General features: G+C 34.7%; 1 protein-coding gene across 5 annotated transcripts in view; it reads left to right on the top strand.

Annotated features, from left to right (window-relative positions):
* Nucleotides 1-8097: 8097 nt before the first annotated feature.
* The window catches only part of LOC149787929 (uncharacterized), a 109112-nt gene continuing 95058 nt past the window's right edge, over nt 8098-22151 (top strand). For all 5 annotated transcript variants that reach the window (XM_089974191.1, XM_089974187.1, XM_089974188.1 and 2 more), the window contains exons 1-4: nt 8098-8203; nt 10434-10492; nt 16309-16334; nt 18999-19302. In XM_089974191.1, the coding sequence (XP_089830317.1) occupies nt 8193-8203; nt 10434-10492; nt 16309-16334; nt 18999-19302 (400 nt within the window). In that variant the 5' untranslated portion in view covers nt 8098-8192. The remainder of the gene's footprint in view (nt 8204-10433; nt 10493-16308; nt 16335-18998; nt 19303-22151) is intronic.

The following is a 22151-nucleotide window of genomic DNA, read 5'->3' as shown; positions in this document are numbered from 1 at the left end:
ATCATGAATTGTACAATCAACGACTAAAGAGTTTACGTTCTCATTTTCAATCACATATCAGCGATATAACAGGTTCACGTGATAATATCATCAATGAGATCAAAGTATTAAATAAAGTCGCGAGTTACATGGACATTTTAAACAACAGAGCAGTTACTGCAATGGTCAATGCGATCGAACAACAAAAATCACAAGTAAGAGATGCTTTAGAAAGTGAAGAATACCACAAGGCTATTTTTAAAGATAGAGATAATCCTTCATTAGCTAGATTAGCAGAAGCTGCTAAAAGAAGAAAAAAGGAAGAAGATAGACTACGTGATCTCCGAGAAGCATTAGATAGACTTAAAATCAAAGAAGCTGATCTACCGAATTTTAAATTACCAGGATATGTTTCCCCGGTCATCTTGAAAAAATTTGTTACTAATATCGTCGATGAATACTTCGATGACATACTTGAACACCACAAGCGAATATTGCCATCGCCAACTATCCTCAGACACGATAATTCCACAGCGAGCGATGGCAGACATATTTCTCCAGGAATCGTAAATATCACTGATGTCGTCGCGGTCAATCTTGTGTGTGACGTAATCGATGGCAGTTACAACATAGACACAACAGTATCAAATCAAGCCTAGCAAGGGTTTATATTATACTCATTTACTCCTAAAGAACCACCTTGGTTTTTGATTGTACAAGAGCCAATCAATCCAGTATTTCTGCAGTGTTTAAGTCCAATGCTGACAAGGATGAATTTTAAAGTCACTGACCAACAGGGTAGACTTTTGGACTTGAGAAATTAAACTATTAGTATTAATTTGCTGGTGAAATCGTGAAACGATTTTCAAGTCCTGAAACGATTTTCAATTAATAATATCATATCATAATAATGTCCCAAAAATCTTCGACTTACAAGAAATGCAAAGCGTTTCCGAGAAATTCGAAGAATTACCAGAAGTATGATGATGATGATAAAAATCTCTCTGACAGTGATTTTATTGTTAGTGATGAAGATGTCTCTGACAGTGATTTTATTGTTAGTGACATTGACGACGATGATGGCACTGTTGGTAACATCACCATCAATGACAGCACTGTCACAATAAATTATGTTAAATGATAAAAAAATATAGCATGTATCAGCACGTGAAATGTTCCATATACGACAAACACTTGAAGAAAATATAAAAAAATTATTCAGCGGAGCGTCGTCGATTTCATCAATGATGAAATTAGGTGAAGTTAAAATAGTTATTGATAAATATGGTAATGATGATTTTTTACTGACAGAATCGCAGTTGAAACAACTACAAGAAAATCATATCATAGCGATCACATGTTTTCCAAACCAAATCATGAATTATGCTCACTCGTGTATTTCACGGGATCATCTTGATAAGATACTGCAGTGAAAGTCAACGGGGAAAAAAATCACAGAAATCGGACGATTTCACGATAATTTTATTTTTTTTGTGCAGTAAAAAAATTTGAAAATTCTAAAGAATTTTTACTTTACTGTTACGGATCCAACTTTTAACCACTTGCAGTTATTCATTGTATATATAATATTTCTTATTTAAATATTTGTCTTAAATATAATATGAAGGGTTTATTTGGCGCCGAGAGAGTCGATCTTGACAGGCTAAGCAGAGACTCACGACGGCGGAATCTAACTGATCTATTTAATATTATCAGGGATGCCAAAAAAGAATTCCGCGACGACGGCGCATCTCATGTATGGTCGTCATTTAAAATTATCCGCGATATTGACGAAATCAACGATGACAGTCATCGATGCTACAATGACTGATGCCCGAGCAAAAACAATTATTGATTATCTATTTGATATTCATCAAAGCGATGAACACAGTAAGAAATATTTTTTCAGAATAAAATTTATCGTCAACGTTGAAGACGATGAATGGATTATCCGTGACAAACTCGACCCTGTTCTTGCTAACGGAAAGACCATTATGTTAAGTAAAGATTCCAAACCAGGAATGCTGACCGGGATTGATAAACCATATTACGCTCGAGCGTATCCTGTAACCGCAGTCGTTTATGGAATCTATCTGGTAAAAAAAAAAAAAATTGATAAACTCGCCCCGATGAAGACGTCATTTGTGCTGAATTGTGTAGCCGAGCGAGTAATGGAACATTTTAAAAACGCAAAACGAGGAAACGGTTTAACCGATCTGCGACGTGAAAAAATAACAGCATGGGCCGAGCAAGTCAAGGATACTGGGGCAACAATAAATGATGTTGCTGTGCTATCAAGTAAATTAAAATTTTTAATAACAGTAAAAACACTAACCTGGGAAATATTATATAATTCCAAACATTATAAAAAGTCAGGATCACCGATTGAAATTATTGATCATAACTCTCATGCCTGGACTGATGCAGTTACAATATTTCCACGAGATCGTGTTGTCAAACTTTATTCCGGAAACATATTTGATGTTATTTACACACTGAGTAAAACCGACCCTGTGTCAGTGTGGTTATTTAAGAGTTCCGAAGATTCCGAGTAGTATGATCAATTTGTAAAACCCAACGGGGAATTATACCGGACGGAGTCGTTGCAACAACAAATGAAAAAACTCGCAGAGAAATATGTGAGAAACGCAAGCGTTTCTGAAGACATTGATCAGTTATTGGTTAATTGTTTTACAGTTCCAAGTGTTGCCGCTCACGCCGCCAGAGAAAGAAATTCGTGGAGACCAACCCGAAGTCAGTTTCTCTCGGATATACAATTAAGTTGTGTCGAGCATGGGCATGGCGGGTTGTGGAATACCCGGTATGACTACCGGGATATGATTTCCGTGCATATGATTGCTTGCTACCCAGGAAACTTTCTCGGGAACGGCGAGTGCAGCGAATACTTTAAGCGATTTGGACATCCCACGAACTCGATGACACGAGTTGCTATAAACGGCGTTTTACCCGATTTTGACCTGACGAGATTTGCTCGTGTGACTTCGTTTGAATTTGCTAAAGGGCTTCATCCGTGCTGTTATGTTTGGTTTGGCAGACACTTCAGTGAAAAGCGCTGGGTACCAATAGTGTTATTGCGATATATGCTTGACAGCCGAATACTGGTATCGTTGACTGTCAGTGAAGCAATCATATCATATCGACCGCAGACCTCAGTTTGGTTGCCAACACCGGAGCGTGTCAGTTTAGATGAAGTTATTAGCGAGTATGCACGAGAGAGTCCAAATACTCCGATGGATGTCATTGTCAGTGAGGCTCCTAAAATTCTCAAGATCAAACTCAGCAATAGTGAAAAAATAGCAAAAGATCTTGGACGAAGAATAATCGGTAAATTTACTCAGGGTGCAGCATTTGATCATAAAATGCATCACTCGCGGTTGATTATCGATGATGCTGAATTGGATTTTATAATTGCTGTCGCTGTTGCGAGAAATATATTTTGTAACCGGGAGGATGTGTTCTTGTCCGACGTGAATAAGTTGGGCACAATTGTAAGTTATATCGACGGAGAATCGCCTCAGTACACACATCTAAGATCTTCAATGCTGGGTTATGTTTCTATAAATTTGCTATCAATGATAAATCGATTTCCTGATACCGCAGTTAGAGTTTCAACGGATTCATTTTATATCAATAAAAAATATTCAGAATTACTGGCTCGTTTTACAAGCACTGATGAATCATGGAGTTCGTGGAGAATAAAAGCGGAGATGTTACACGAATATTGTGAATCCGCTGATGTTGCAATTAAGGATGATTATTGTAAATCAGAAATGTCAGAAATGTCGAACGCACCATCTGTGTATGATCTAATCACTAGACACAAAGCCGTTTATTTAAACAGAACGGGCGGGTCTGGTAAAACAACTCGAGCGATTGAATTATTTGGAAATTCAGATATGATTGTGCTAACTCCTACACACAGGCTCGCCAGGGAGATGAAACAACGAGGAGTCAATTCTTGTACTTGGCACAGCTTTTTCAAATACAGCGGCGGTGTATGGACTCCTGACCGAATGGGAACAAAACATATTCCCGAGAAAATAATTTGGGATGAGATCTGTACAGTGCAGCTGGAAACATTAAAAACATTTCTTGATTGGCTGCTAACGAAAAATACTGCAGTGATTATGTGCGGCGATCACGGTCAACCACTCCGTTTGTCGGCGCATCTCCACATGATTGGTTAAAAGATTTTGTTGATTATTACGAAGAAGTGTCTGACGATAATAGAGCACTTGATGCAACGTTGAAAGAATTTAAAACATTAATTAGATTACAACCGAATAAAATTCAATGTGAAATTATGCGTGAGATGATTCCTGAAACTTCGATGAGCGACTTTTGGTATGTGTGGAAACCAGACGATTTGATAGTGGCAAGTAGAAAGATAGTCAGAGACACACTTCAACAACAGCTATTTCAGTTACAACAGGAAAAGTTTCCAATGCTGCCAGTGCCGTTATGTTGTAGACCAGCTGATACGCGGTTACAGAATATAGATGTTGATATCCCTGGAAAAACAGAGAAACAGAATTTAGTATTGAATGATATTGTGTTAGTTGATGATATTAATGCTGTCAAAGATGCACTAAAATGAATAAATCCCCGTGGACGCTAGGATACGCAATGACAATTCATTCATCTCAAGGACTAACTATCAGTGATACAACTGTCTGGATTGTTGATGATCGAATCGAATGGTCAAACTTGGTCTACCTAGCGGTGTCCAGAGTCAGAAGAATATCTCAACTGCGAAGAATTGTCTTGGATGAATGAAACGCTGATAAAATTAATAATGAAAACAACAGCGATGGTGATGTAATAAGAAAAAAACTCGCCGGTTACAAACAGAGTGACAAAAAAAATAATCGCGATTTCGACCTTGATGTTGACTTTATTATTGAGTTAAAACAACAGCAGAATAATCACTGTGCGAGCTGTAATTGTATAATGCTATGGCAGTATTCGAATAAAAATTCAAGACAATTTACCGTAGACAGAAAAGATAACAATCGCGGTCATACACGTGATAATATCATGTTGACCTGTCTTGAGTGTAATCGACGTAGAGGCGCCAGTTAAGTGATCGAAATCACTGAAGTGATTTTGGCGGTAATTGTGTGTCCTCGGGAATTACCTCTAGTTGCTCACGTGTGAATCCACGTTGAGGAGCAGTTGAATCCAACCTGTAGATCGCTGGTCTACCAGTGGATCTTGTCACGGTGGTTATCTTGTGTGTGGTAACACTCCAAATAGGATCAGTTGCTCTTTTTTTACCACCTTCAAGTTCACCTGGTTCATATAAATATCTAACTGTAACATTACCCAGTATCGGCTGTGCTGAAGAATCACGTCGTACGGGTATATTTTTTTTGTAATTGCGCTAATGGGTTTCATGTTGGTTGTTCGAGTTATTTCATTATTTAGCGCAGCTATCACGCTTGGTAATCTTGCAACCCATTCACGCGATCTCGTATCCTGAATAAATTCCTTCACGTATTGATATCCAAATAACCGCTCAGCAAGTGTTCGATTGAATCGCTCAACAATTGCCTGATCGCGATGAATTTCAGTATGTCCTCGTCTGATGGTGACGTTATGTTGCTTCATCAACGATGATACTGCACCCTGAAATTCTTTGCCAGGATCAACTTGTAATAAATTTGGCCAACGTAGACTACGTTGATAAATTCGTTTAAACGCAGAAGCAACCTCAGATGCTGTTTTAGTCGTTAACGGTTCAGCATCTTTGTATCTACTTGCAACATCAACTACAGTTAACGCGTACTTGTATGTACGTCTTCGGATAGTATCATGTGGCAGAAATAATATATCAGCCTGATGAACCTCATTTGGTACACTAACATCAAAATGTGCAAAGTGAATTTGTTTAGGACGCGGCAGATAAATTTGCCATATTGCCTGTCGGGATAACCAATTTTTAGCAGCAACTTTTGTAACTTTTGCTGCTTCAGCGAGTTTACTAATTGCTGCGCTACCTCTCCAGTATCCTCTTGGGGAATAATAAATCGACTCCATTAGATACCAGTACCTAGCGCTAATTTACCTTTCATTGCGGATTTTATTAACCAGGATGCTAACTTTTCTTTGAAAGATTTATCAGGGATGGCATTTAACGTGTGAATTAATTTCACATCCGCGAGATGGCGCTGTTGCAAATCCTTGCTTCGGTAAGCTACATCATGAGCATGACACGCCTTATCAATAGCGTTTATCGGATACTCACCTGGTTTTGGTTGATCTTGGTCATCAAGTCTGATATCAAGTCGGGTTCCTGGACCACAGTAATTATATCCTGGAAGATGTTTTTCTCCTGGGTATTTGGCCCACGGAGCCCCTGGTAACTTGGCTAACTTGGCTGCGATATCACCTCCCTTATTTTTAATAAATTTAAACTTTTTTGTACCGCATCGTTCACACTTGCCTGTAAGCGCTTGTCGATTATTTTTTGTTGTAATTGTTGTCATATCCGCAGTTGGGGTACGTGTTCGGCATTTCACACAATATAAATTCATATTATTTTTATAATATATCTAATGGAGATTACTGACTTTTCTGCGTCAAAGCGACGAGAGCCAATCAAACATAACTCAGTGCTACCAAATTCAATTCGAATGATTATTATAGGCCCATCTGGGTCGGGTAAGACGCAGTTGTTACTTAATTTAATAATGAAGTGGATGAAGTGGGATAAATTATATTTGATAGCACCATCAGTGGACGATCAGCGATGTTATCAGGTATTAAAAGATTTTAACGAAAGTGCAAAATCGATAAGTGAAGAAGATGTTGTTGATTTTATAACTGATATTGATGAAGCACCGAGTATCGATGATATTGATGGGAATATTAATAATTTAGTTGTGTTTGACGATATCATGCTGGACAAACAATCAAACCCTGCCAGGATATTTTCACGCGGCAGGCATAAAAACGTTGATGTGATTTATGTAACTCAACGATATACACAAATATTTAACGGCGTTGACGCACACACGTTACGAAATATTCATCAGACTTGGTGCAGCGGTGACATGAACATAAATAAATTCAGAAATTTCTTTAGTCGTGCTCAGGCAAAACCATACGGATTTGTAAAGATAAATTTACATGATCCTCGGACACGGTATCGAGTTGGGTTAGATACAATTTTTAACCAGAAATCCTTTAGGATTAGACATGTTTACATTAAAAATGCTTGCATTTTGAGCAGCAGAGAGACTAGGCCACCAAGTGTTTCGTCTAGTAGACCCCGGAGTCAAGAAGTATTTTTATAGTGAGTTATTTTTCATGAAATAACTCTTCTAGTCAGCAGAGAAGGCTTATTTATCATAGTTTTCTGAATAGAGGGTTTATTTTGTGAAATAAGACCCTCTATCAAAAGTGTTCTCGATAGAGGGTTCTGTTGGACGGAATAGTTGGTGGGCTCAGTCTCTCTGCTGCTTCTGTCTTGACTTGTTTTATTTTTAAAATGTGAATAATATATTCACACACCCCCACACGGCATGTTTGTGTATCTGTATTTCTACGTTAGTGATCACTCAAATATATATGCCTATATTTGGATATTTTTAGACTTAACATTTCCTGTTAGACCCCATACAGCTATTTCCATATTAAATTCCCACAAAACCCCCATGTCAAACCTACGGATATTTTTAATATTACGTTCTCTTTAGAGGATAGAGAGTTCCATCGTGTTAAATTCCAGTTAGTGCCATTTTCATGTTAATCTCTCCCTTTTACTGAAAGGCATTTCTGGATTTAATATTCCCACAGTCCCCAGAGTATCAATTTTGAGTCCAGAGTGACATTCATATGTGAAACCTATGGTCAATTTCTACATATGATTTCCCCTTATGCCCAGAATCGTAGACCCTTTTTAAACATAGGGTTTCCGTTTGTGAATCAAGTTCCATCCTATATAACACTAGTAGATATGCTTGGACCTTTCATGGGAATCAAAATAATGATTTTGTTTTATGAAGCTGAAATCATTCTTGCTCGAATAGCGACTTATTTAGTGAATAAGAGTTACCCCCCTTAATAAAACTCGCGGCATCGGAAACAAGTTTGCGCATGTCAACAGGTAGACATTCCTGGCGACGATCAAACACTTGTCAACAAGAAACATGCTGTGATAAAAATGTTATGCATACAGGAAACAAATCATGAATTACAGGTACTAATCATAATGGTAGTTTGTTTAGTATTCAGATGGTTGAGTAGTTATAGACATTACGATTTTAACACATTTCAAACTGAAGTTTTCAAAGTATGTGCGCCCCGATATCTGCTGCACTGAAAATAATTTTAAATATAGTCATTTTTTTGTCTTTCTTTTTTATGTCATGTATCTGAACTTATTATTTTACAGTTTTATTAAGGGAGATAAACATCGCAGCTTCTAAAAGCACGCTAACGCATGTTCCAGAGCCCTGTGCAAGCGTATCTTTAAACTTAAAAAAGTACAGTCTTGAACATGGGCAGTCGTTTATTGCAGCAAAGTATGAAACTTTTGACAAAAGCGCTCTCTTTCAACCAGTTATTCCTACGTAACTTCGAAATGTGACTCCTCAGTTACTCCTTGTTAAGTATTTTATAGCTTATAAGTTGAATTAACATAAAGGAGACATCTTGCACGATTTAAGTATCTTGCAGATCATTTAATGGCCACTTTTACTTAAGGTTGTCCATGCTTGACGATAGTTTTAGGCTTTTGAGATGATCCCTTGACCCAGCAGATAAGATATAGTATTGAAGTCCCAGGCAAAATGTATAAAAAAATATATGAAACATAAGATTTTTAGAACTGTCTTTAAAAGTCACCTACGCTGGTCACAGGCATCTTATCTCTGTCAGTGTGGGTTCAAGTCTCAGGCTTGGTCAGTATGAGTATTTGAGAAAGCTGCCATTTGCTTCATGTGTGTTGGTGGTTCTTACTATGGTTTTCCCAGGTTTTCCTCCACCAGTTATACTGGCTGCCATATATAATCTTGCACTGAGAAATGGCATTTAACCCTAAAACAACAAGTCACTCACACCTTGCAGATTTTCTAATTTTGTAACAACAATAATAACAATAAAATCAACAATAACAATAGTTTTGAATAAAAAAGAAAGTTATCTGTTCATAATGAGATATGCAGATTAATTTGTTTGAAGGATAATTTAGATAATGGAGGAAACACTACAACTTCAGTCTGTAATGCTTTATAGCCATTAAATAATATTCTCATTTGTTCATGGTATAAAGAAGTTTGGTATTTTAGCAACACAGGTAACTTATATAGTGTCAAAACCAATGTAATAAAGTGCTATATGCCCAAATAACACACTGGGGTAGTCAACCCAGGCTGATCCAATGATAAGGTCCAAATCCACACCATTTTGGTCATGAATCTGGTATGTTAACCACAGAGCCACCATGAGTCCTGCTTCCTTAAGTTACCACATACAACATGCAGGAGGGCACACCAAATATGCTCTGTATTACCCAAACTTGCAGAGGCAGAAATGTATTGCTTTCAAAATGATGTGTTCATATATCCTAACCTTATAATCCAAAATTGGCAGTTATTACTTTGCCATGCAAGGTTATGAAAAAGGTTCTAGTTTTCTCATCTGTAATACTTTGATCTGCAATTTTAAGATCATGCCTAATTGAGAGATTTCCCATGAAGAGCTGGAACTTTTGTTGTCAGATCATGGCATTCACTAGGATATTTTTCAAGTTGGGTCTGTTTGACCTTGTAAATGTTTGATGGGGTCAGCCAGGAGAATTGCATTGTCAAGCAAGAAGAGTAGCATGTAATGGCCTTAAGATCAAAAATGAGTTTGCATTATAAAATATTGCCTTTATTAAACAACATAAGAGCCAAAATGCCATGCAGTAAAATTTTATATTTGGTTTATGTTTCTAAAAATAATTTTTATTTCTCCAGAGCTTGCATCTACCATTTTCTGTAATAATCTCAACATCTGCCTTGCATGCTTTTAAACAAACCCATGCATTAAATTTTTTATGTAGTTTGAAGTTGTGTATTTCTAAAAGTGTTTTCTTCAGAAATTGAGTCCCTGGTATCATCAATATGGCAGTGACTTTCCAAGGAACAAATATTAAAATATTAAAATATATTGTCAACAGTAAAATACTAAAAATTGTCAATTTTTAATGAAACTGACATCTGGAAATGTTAGTGATCTTTGGGAAAATTGGTTATTTTGCCCACAAGTGGATTAACTGTTCATCCTTAGTCATTTCATCCCTTTCATCTTGCTTACAATTTTTCCTCCTATTCCAATGTACCATTAGAGGGTTGGAGGCTTATTTATTGGACTGTTCTTTACAAATCTTTGGCTAGGCTACATCAATTGATTCATATAATTGTATGTACTTCTTCATTTTTCAGTGTGTTTAGACTACAGCCAGCTGGACCAGATGGTAAACCTGGGATCTTCTGGTCTCGAGGTATTTAAACAAAAGAAACACATTGCATATTTCTGATGGTAATGTATGAAATGCATTGTAATTGTCTTCTTCAATTGTTGCTGATAAAATGAATAGTAAAAATACATATCTTTCTATGCCCCATATTAAACAGAAAGAAATGCGGCTGGCTGGCTGCCCCATATATTATGAATTTGTTGCTGATAAAACTGTTTAAAGACTTTATGGATTTGAACCAAATATAGTACCATATGTACCGACATATAAGTTACAACCACCTGCAGGCAAGTACATAACTCACCAGCAGATCAGTCTGTGATTGTTCTAATAATTAGACTTAGATGTAGATTTGCTGGCACATTGTAGATGGGTCTGTGCTGTTTGAAGTTGGATTTGACTTTTTCATGAGTATATTCAGTTTATGACTTATTACATGTTCAGAGTCAATTATAATGTTTTTATCCTTTTGTCATTGTTTTTTTTAAATTTAATTTTTGTTTGCTACAGTTTAACAAAGTACTAACCTCTATATCTCAATAAAAATCTGGCCTTCCATATTCATCGATGGTTCTTTAGCTGTTGAATATTTGTGCAAGCATCTGTACACATTTGTTATTCATGTACATATGTGTTTGACGTGAACTATAGCATATAGTTATGGGAGCATCACAAAGAGTCCTTTTCTCTACAGTTTGCTTGTCAGGGCCTTAAACAGAACTTGGGTTGGAAAAGCAAACGTTAGAGAGATGAGCATTCAGTTGCCATAAATCTTCTAAGTGATGACATGGAATGATGTAAATTAAATCTATTCAAGGTCTCATCAACTTAAAGGTACATCATGTCTTTGACTAAGATGTAGTATTTCTTAGTAAAGTCACGCTGCTGAATGCAGAGTTGGGATGATGGACAATTAGGGGCCATTACTCTTCTAAATAACATGCATGACATGAAATTTAATTTGTTCAGTGTCTGATCGTTATAAAGCTTCTTGACAAATTAGTGAAGTGTTTAGGGTATTCCATGAAACTGGGAGTTGCAGGTACATATTAAAAAATAACAGGGTTAGATGGTGCTCCCATGTTTGAGGTACAGGAACATTAAAAAGTAGCCAGTTGCTTAAGCAGATTTTGGCAGGTAATTAATCGGCTACTGGTGCTTTGGAAACGCATGCATTATGCTGTGGAACCAAAATCTGGAGGATAGGCAATCAGGGGCCATAACTTCTTTAAAGGATGTTTTGGAATGTTGGAAATCTGAATCACCACAGGCCTCATCAGTAAAGATGTCAACGGGTACCCATTTAGTGTATATAAGTTTTCTGCCAGTGCTTTTAAAGATAGCACTTGTTTTACTTTCAAGTTGATAGTTCTTTTGATTCAGCTGCAAATACATGTACTTTTTCAGTGCCAAGCAGAGGTTGGTCTGTTACAGTAAATATTTGACTTTGATCCGATTGCTTGTTTTCTCACATGACATACCTTTGATTGAGCTGTGAGTGTGGTACAGTGGCAAGTAACAGAGGGTGGTTATTTGATCTTGCTACATAATTAACGTGTTCAGTTGCAACTTTGAATAGATTTCATAAATTGTATGTTCAAAGTGTTCTCTATGAAGCTCAAGCTTAGTCTTTAAATTAGCAACCACATATGACAGTAGGTCAGGAAGTCGGACAATATTTATGATGACTAGACCACAAAGATTTACCAGACAGCTATGGATGAATTCAGAACTTTATCAATGAGGGTGAATTCTTGGACTTTGTAGCAGATTACATTATGTAATGATATTTATTGGATACCGTGAAATTAAAAAATGTGGACTTAACACATTTAATATGATTTCCCTTTGATCGGGTACCCAAGTAACTGATCATTTGGATTGACATGTACCAGAGGAAGTTCACTACAATTTTGACAGCTTATATTCATCAGTCTGAAGCCACGGGCCAAATTTGTTTCAAATCAAGCAAATTATGGTAAAGTCTAAATTACCAGCAATCAGGAGGGCCATAACATTTTGAAATGAGATTAAGCCTCTAAAAGGTACATGTAAGCATATTGGACAGTGTTCATGCAAAGTTGTATTAGAATACGTTGAATGGTTCTTGAGCAAAGCAAAATCTCATGTGGAGATATTTAGGTTATTGTCAAGGGCCATGTCATCATTCAAAATGTGGTTGACAAGACAAAACCCAAGAAAAGTTCATCTAGTGCTCTAAGATTTGAACATAACTATATTGCATCAAAATATGTTGAGTGGTTTCTGTGCTATGCTGGCTACAAGCTTGTGTTGTTGTGTACATTTTTCATTGATGGGAAAAGGGCAATGACTCCATCAAAATTGGACCTGAAAAGATTATAACTTACAGGGCACATGTGTATCGTTACAAAAAATGGCCTTTGTAAAAATATGAATTTGTCAAAGTATTTAAATCAACCTAGAATGGATTTGATACAATACAATATGAATTCTTTATTTCAGACTGCATAGTTTATACATAAAACATTTTTAATTGTAAATATATTTAGAACATAATAATCATAGTTGTCTTGTGTACAGATATAGAAATACATACAGCTGTTGAGTGTGTCTCTTATCGTTAAGTACAAAAGTATAGAAGACATTTACATAGTAGTTTTTTCTGTCTACCTAAATTCTGAGAATTACAAGTAAAATTAATTGTTCTACAGAGATTTCAAAGTACAATTCTTATTTTTGAATATTCTTGTTATCTTTGAAAACACATTCATCCCATTTAATTCTTCAAAACCAAATATATTATAAGATTCAAATATGGTAGAGGCACTGGAATGCTTAATAGTGAATGAAGGCTATTGTTAAGACATATAACTAATTTTCTTTTTATACTTTCATTCAATTTTGTCCATAAAGGTGCACATCACAATGTGCAGTGATAAGATTTGAGTAATTCAAGTAAACAGTTCATTTTATTATCTCATCATATCTTCATTGTTTGATAGACTGGATTTTAAAATATAATCCAAATAAGTATAACTGTTAACATGTGTGACTCTGATAGACTGGATTTTAAAATATAATCCAAACAAGTATAACTGTTAACATATGTATGACTCTGATAGACTGGATTTTAAAATATAATCCAAATAAGTATAACTGTTAACATGTGTGACTCTGATAGACTGGATTTTAAAATATAATCCAAACAAGTATAACTGTTAACATATGTATGACTCTGATAGACTGGATTTTAAAATATAATCCAAATAAGTATAACTGTTAACATGTATGACTCTGATAGATTGGATTTTAAAATATAATCCAAATAAGTATAACTGTTAACATATGTATGACTCTGATAGACTGGATTTTAAAATATAATCCAAATAAGTATAACTGTTAACATATGTATGACTCTGATAGACTGGATTTTAAAATATAATCCAAATAAGTATAATTGTTAACATTTGTATGACTCTGATAGACTGGATTTTAAAATATAATCCAAATAAGTATAACTGTTAACATATGTATGACTCTGATAGACTGGATTTTAAAATATAATCCAAATAAGTATAACTGTTAACATATGTATGACTCTGATAGATTGGATTTTAAAATATAATCCAAATAAGTATAACTGTTAACATATGTATGACTCTGATAGATTGGATTTTAAAATATAATCCAAATAAGTATAACTGTTAACATATGTATGACTGATAGACTGGATTTTAAAATATAATCCAAATAAGTATAACTGTTAACATATGTATGACTCTGATAGATTGGATTTTAAAATATAATCCAAATAAGTATAACTGTTAACATATGTATGACTCTGATAGACTGGATTTTAAAATATAATCCAAATAAGTATAACTGTTAACATTTGTATGACTCTGTGAGCATGACAATTAAGAGGTAAAGAAGGAGGAAATATTATTTTGAAAGATGTTGACTGAAAAACCATGCATACCGAATTTTGTGTATTGTATTATGATATCCTTCTCAAATATGTAATGTTCACATAGCCATATTAATTTCCTTGAACCTGTGAACTTATCAATGACTATCAGAAGCAAGATTAATGTTGCTAAGAAATGAAGCACTTGTAGCTCCACGTGACATTGACCCATCTTAAGACTGAAAGCCTCTATGTATATGTTCAATAACAGACATAAGACCACATCTCTACCTTGCTCCGTTGGTTACATGAAATGGATACTGTACATCCCAACGCCCATAGTACAACTGTTTGCCATATCAGTTAACTAGAGTATGAATTATGTAGATGGGGATTTGATTGTTGACCAGTATCCAATGTTTGACCCTATCAAAGTCCTTACTAGTATGAATTATGTAGATGGGGATTTGATTGTTGACCAGTATCCAATGTTTGACCCTATCAAAGTCCTTACTAGTATGAATTATGTAGATGGGGATTTGATTGTTGACCAGTATCCAATGTTTGACCCTATCAAAGACCTTACTAGTATGAATTATGTAGATGGGGATTTGATTGTTGACCAGTATCCAATGTTTGACCCTATCAGATGCCTTACTAGTATCTAAAAACATGCCAACATAGGAGTACCATGTTCAAAATAAAAGTTGACAGTTTCCTTAAAGGCATAGAGGCTTAAATTGGTTATCAGAGATTTCATATCATTATAGTAAAATACATTAAAACATTTTATAAATAACTGTAATGAGAGCAATAGGTCCATAATTATTTTTGTCTGCCAGGTTACCAATGGTACTTTTAAGTAACAGGATATTGTAACATTTGTGAAATCATCTGAAGCAAGGTTACGTACAAACATACAGTTAAATAAAATCATTAAAAATCTTTGAGTCTATTATCAGAAAATTTAAAATCTTCTATATATAACAAATCATAACCTCAGCTGTTGGCTTCCTTTGTTTTACAGTGGCATATTGAATCTCAATAATTGAAATCAGTTCAGTAAAACTAGAAAGGGACTTTCATGATTAAACCACATAGTCCTTGTTCAAATTTTTTTTAACACTGTTGAGTAAGGATTCAAATTTTTTCACACATGTTGCTTATGTTATTATGATCATGGCTTATTTCAGTGTAAATTGGTAGCCTGTTGGAAGTTGTTGTAGTATTTTCTTTAACTTGCTTTCAAATTCAGGTTGGACTAAATTTTCAAATTTATTTGCAAGTGTTTCTAGTATGTTTTAATTCTTTCTTCTGACATAGTCTTGGGGTATATTTAAATTGAGCTCCAGTTTAGCTTCACTGTGAGGCCCTTGTTGAGGTTTACAATTGTCATGCCTCATGTCCCAGATGACATATTAAATGTCATGAAATACTGACTCAGTGATCCAACCAAACACTGAGGAAACAAAACATCTAAAAGTCATATTCAATTCTATCAGACAGTATACATACCAAGTTGCTTTAGAATATGTTGAATGGTTTCCTAAGTTGTGCTGTTTACACAGCTCTGCAGTAGAGGAGATGACATATTGATGGAAAAAGGGCAATAACTGCATCCAAAATGGACCTGATGAGACAAAACCTTAAAAGGCACATTTTTGTGTAATAAGCAAATGGCAACCAGTTTTGTATAAGGGTTGCGGAGATAAGCTGTTATGAGTAAATTAATTTATGTTTATGAAGGTTATAACAAGATGAGGGTCCATGCATGCATCAGTTTTGTTTACTAATAATGTTTCTTTGATGCAGTTATTTTCTAAATAAGAAAGAAAAGGAGTTATTTATGTTTTATTTCCCTCTCAAAAACATATGGGCATACGGTGGTTTGAGAGAAAGAGATTTTATTGTATTTATGCAAAATCTTGTACTTTTACTATTTTCCTTGCAGAAAAAGCCTCAGAAAAGAAAAAACATGTAAGTAAAATATATATTTTTGTATATAACTTTCATCAGCAGTGAACTGGTAAAGTATTCAGATTGATTTGCTTAATATTACTTTCATTTTAGCTGCATAATATAGTAATTTATGATATGCTCATAACTTTACATTGTCAGAATTGTGCAGTATTTTTCAATACTGAACTGCTTCATACTGCACTACATGTGTCTAAAAATAGTATTGTTTAGTAGGATCTACTTTGTAAACAAACCATGTACGCTAACACTTTTAGCTTTACGTTTATTAGTATTGTTTGTGAATGAACAAAACAAACTGTTTTGTCCATTTGAAAGTAGAGATGATAAAGTTAACATTGTGGATGAGTTCACTGAGTCACAAATGAAACTTTCAAGCAAGCAAACAAATGAATGTGATATTCACAATGTCTACAACAAACACAAGAGGCACAGTATTGAAAATACCATTCCTATAACTTGCACAGTAATTTAAGAGAAATGGTCATATTGCAGCCAATTGCAATCACATATCTATCAATGATGTACCATTTTACAAGTCAGTCAAAACACTAAATTTGAGAAATAAATTCAGCTGATGGTTTTGTTAGAAAGCTGAGAGTCTCAGAGCCAATAAGCCAAAATGACAAAGTATTATTTCTGCTGGCTAAATGGACTGTCACACAACTTTTTGGATACAATGTTAGGCTAGTGATAGAAGCCATACAGGTCATGTACAAAGCTTAGGTACCTCCAGAGGCTCCAACAGAGAGCATGCAAGTGACAGTGCATAAACATGTGGCTTCTTTAGCTGGTAATAAGAATGATAATAAATATACTTACATTTTTGAATCTTGAATTTCTTCAAAGTGTACTTTCTTAATTCTGCAAATGTGTATTACATGACCCATGTCATGGGTTCCAAAATTGTACTGTAATTTCAAGTATATTTCCAACAGAAATCATATTCTCCTTACTGCACTCAAAACGAAATGAATGTGATACTACATAGTGTCTTTTTGATAATTTCAGTTAAAAGAATTCATATTTTCCCCCACATTATGATTCCAAACAATCACTGACAGAATAGAAACACAAGTGCAGTTGATCCCACAATGTCAGTTTATCCACTGCTCAAATCACATGTACATTATACGGAATTGGCTTAATAAATCCAGTCCTTCAAAAGCAGAAAAGGAGAATTGAGTTGGATTGACAGAAAAACAAAATCCATCTATTCCAGACCAAAGTTGTTTCAATGTACATTTGTTCATAATAAGACTCTAAATTCAAATTCTGAGTGGACCAAAACAAGAATTATTTTTTTTTAACTAATGACTAGCATGTGATGAAGATCACATGTTTCTGGGCAGTATTATGTGCGCATTAATATTATTAGTGTGTATTGATGAATCTATGGTTGTGTATTTATTTTGGAATACAGCATTAGTTCAGTTACTTTGTTTCTTGTAATGTGTTCCTTTTATTATTATGCCTTAGGTAGAAAAACAAAATTAGTACATAATGAAAAGGTTATTGCATTTGTATGGGAAATATGACCTCATATTTTTTCTTCAGAGTAATACTGTACTCTTAAGGTCATGCAGTAATGCTTAGAAAACTTATTCATATTTTCTGATACAACTGCAGTAACCTATAAATATTTTGATAAACCATCTGGCAAAAAGTGTCATATAATCTGTAGAATAGTCCTTTAAAGGTTAAATTGAATTTATAAAATGGCAGGATGCAATTTTCAACATAAATGATAAATCTGTTTTGTAACAAAAAGAGCAGAGATGTGCCAGGGAACAGGCATGTACATATCACTCACAACTTCAAAACATTCTACATTTGAAAAGCAGTGATGGGTTAGAACTATGGCAGCCGAAGTTTGATTTTATGGAATGAAATCTTTCAACATAGTTGATTTCACTTCTCTGAAATCTGTGCACTCATCATGGTTAGCCTATTTCCTGCTTAGAGAGATCATTTCTTAAAGGAATGTCTAATGTGAAGTGACATTTTTCTTCCTGAAGTACCAGTGGCTAGTAACTACAAATTGACTAAAGGAATGAAGAATGAAATGATCATGAAGCACTGCTTGAATTTAACATGAAAAGGGAAAATGTTAAGTAAATGAGAATAAAATTTACAGTTTTGTATTTATGTATTAGCTAGAGACAAAAGATTTGAGACAGTGCATTTAGAAGTGCAGCATAACTTGCTCTGATTTACGGTGTATGTTTGCATGTAAGTTGGATGCAAGTGCAGTCTCCATAAACCCAGATCAGCCATCGCATAATGTGCTGGCATATCTTGACATGGGTATATGCTGTTTGTTATTGCTAATCAGTAGAACAACAACAACAGATCAGCTGATCAGCGCATTATATGACTGCAGATTAGGGTTTTTTGTTGTTGCAGTTGGACTTAAATTATATTTGAGTGTATACGGTACATTCTATATTAAGGACACTTGCTTATGAAGGACACAACTAATGAATCTTTTATCTTTAATTTCCTCATTATTTTTAGTCCTTGTAGAAAAGAACACAATGTTTAGTTCCCTTCCGTGGGTTTGAATGTTTAACAGACCAATTACATGTATATTTTATTACATTTTTTAAATGGCATTTACCATGTGATATAAAAAATATGATTTTGCTTGTTTGCTTCTTCCAGTTTGATTACAAGGTAAGAAGTCAGCCATTTGGAGTCAGAAAACACCCACGAAATTATGACAAACTTGTAGAGGAGGATAATTTTTTGAAACCTAAGGAACCCACAGAAGATGAAAAGTCCAAGAAACCCACAACGAATTTTATCAGGAAGAACAAAGAAAATTTTGCAAGAAGGGATGGTCGAAAGAAAACCCAATCTGCAGGGGACAAGACAGTCACCCTTACACAGGAGCAGCTAAATGCTATTCTAGCATCTGTTGGAAAAGTTGCCTCAGGGAAGGAGGATGCACTTAGGATTTTAATAGGTACATTAACTCTGATAGCATCAGACCTTTGAAAACATCACCATAGTACAGGATTTACGTTACTGTAAACAAAAATCATGTACACTATGTCTCTCACGTATTTAAGTTGCATACAGTATATACTTATATAGTCAAATCTACCTTAAGTAACCTCCTCTTGGAAGTAAAAAGAGTACTGTCAGAAGACAGATGAGTACTTAAAAACTTTGAACAACTAGCTTAATGCAGATGACCTTTAATGCAGGTTTCTTTTCTGGGTTTCTGTCACCAATATTGAAGCAAAATGTTGTTGTTGTAGGGTTTAATGCCATTTTTCAGCACACGATAGGCTATACATGGTAGCCAGTATTAATGGTGGAGGAAGAACCCGGAAAGAACCACCGACCCTCGAGAAGCTACTGGCAAGCTTTCTCACATATCCATAATGGCTGAAGCAAAATGCATACCGAATTTGACCGATTGATGAAAATAAAATACTGCAGTGCCTACCATTTGAAAAGTGGCAATTGTCACCAGAATATTTTGTTCAGAATAATATTAATTTTGCACACACGGGATACCACCCCTGTGTTTTCATGACTTGCGATATGTCAGCCTATTCTGCGCATTGCTTTAAAAAGATGTAATGTTTATCCATCGGGCTATGGAAATGAAATACATTACTTTGGACTGTTTCTTTTGGCATTTCAGTCAAGTAATTAGGTATGGTTTATAGCTGGTTTTACGAAATTCAATGTAACAATGCCAATAAATGACAAGAAATATTAAGCAAACTAAACCGATCTTGTAAAAAATTAATAAAGTTCAACATTTTATAAAACAAAAAGGTATTATGTTGAAGAGAAAAAACAGTGAATAGTATGTAATGTGTTTGCAATGTTTCGTTTACAGAAACAAAATTACTAAAAAATTTAGAAACAGACTATACCCGAGGAATTTCTTGAGAATCCCATTCTAGTGGCAACTTGATATTTTGGATAGCAGACGATTTTGTAAGTGTGGGACAACTTCATGCAAAATTGGAAACTTGTATTCAAATGCAGTATCGTTGTAAGGTAAAAATTTCCATCTTTTATATAATGTATTTATTTGTTTGATTCTAAAAGAAACATAGTAAATAGGATTTTCTGGGTTACAAAAAGTTCAAGAAGGTCATGGAGTGCGTGTTAATGTTGACATTTAGAAATCACATTTGCATAAGCATTTATGGTAGAAATGTGGGATATTTTTGTACACTTTATGAATATCACTTCCTTTATTAAGGGACGATTGTTCTTTCTTGATACAAATTTGATATTCAACCAAAAACAACACATGATTCAATGTTTACAGGAATGTCGTAATCTTGCGCAGAATTACCTGATGCGCAGAATTGGCTGACTTGGTGGTATATATATATATGTGTGTGTGTGTGTGTGTGTCTACTCATTAAGTTCCATTTTTCACAAGCCTCTTGGGTTACCTGTTGAGATGTGTTTAAATGCGATCAATTGGAAAGATATTTTAATATTCCATTGGTCAAGAAAAAATACCTTTTTGGATTTAAAAATATATATTTTATTTTAAATTATGACATTGGAGAGCCTTTCTGCCACTAGTGTAATCTTGCTTACCTCTTGCCTCTTATGTCACTTAAGCAGTTTTCTTTAATTAGAGCACTTAATTTCTGTTAACTCTGCTCTAGTAGTCATATTAATATGGAAAAATGCAAACACTTTCTAATAAAACAGTTTAACGAAAAATATTCTTATTTTAATTGTGCCAGTAATAAATATTCTGAATGAATAAACTATACATGTGGATTTTATTCAAATCTACTTAACAGTTAATTTTGAATGTTTGTCAGTAATCTGGATTCTGATGTTACCATGGTGAATATTGTTGTGATGTCACTAATTGCATCCAGTCTATTTCCAATAATATGGTTGAGGAATTTTCTGTTGCCATAATGTTAATTTTGAAATTGCTTATGGAGGTACACAGTTAACAGTTTATTAAGCTGTCATATTTGGGCAGCCAACTTTGAGAATCTACCGTATTTGCAGGCCTATAAGTTGATGCAGAGTATAAGTCGAATTCAGTAATTTTTTTAATTTTTCATCCTTGATCCATATATAAGTCGATTCGGAGTATAAGATGAAGCCAGGTCAATACTGTTTCATATTACCTATTACCAGCAATCATGAAATTGCATCACTGATGCTAACATACTTTTTCCAGTTTTGATTTGGAGAGAGAGAGAGAAAGAGAGAGAAGGTATGTATGTGAGTGTGTTTTCAGGACGATTGTAATCCATATAGTACAGTTACATGAAAATTGTGATTTTACTCCTGTACAAGGCACTGCTATATTCCATTATCAATTGACACAGCTTAATAAACAGTCCATGCTTGTTTTAATTACGATATCCATTACAACAAGAGCAACATGGCTGTGCAGTGCTGTACAAGTTAATTAAGGGTCCAAAGCTTTAACCTGATTATTCCAGTTGAAACCAGTCTTGAGTGCAAGATTCAACAGATATTATCAAATTATTGAGGCTAACAATAGGGAAATAAGACTGTCCATTGGGAAATCAGAAATGTGGAGAAAATTAAGAAACAGAAAGTTACAAAAGGAACAAAAAATTAAACACTTTATGATACTTAAATATATCTGTGAATAGCTCTATCAAATTTACACAAAAGAACAGTTTTATATTACATATTATTTAACATGTCAGTTAGACTTGAAAGTACATCGATGTTGTAATTCATATTATTACCTGTAGTAGAAGTGTTCCACACTCTAAGGAAGAACATAATGGTTAAGAGTTCACTTTATCAGCTCCAGCTGCAAAGAGCTCTTCG

Source organism: Sinohyriopsis cumingii, chromosome 11 (assembly GCF_028554795.1).
Source record: "Sinohyriopsis cumingii isolate HCF-2022 chromosome 11, ASM2855479v2, whole genome shotgun sequence".
Lineage (NCBI taxonomy): Eukaryota > Metazoa > Mollusca > Bivalvia > Unionida > Unionidae > Sinohyriopsis > Sinohyriopsis cumingii.
Note: the sequence above shows the minus strand (reverse complement) of the source record. Positions and strands in the feature narration are given on the sequence as shown.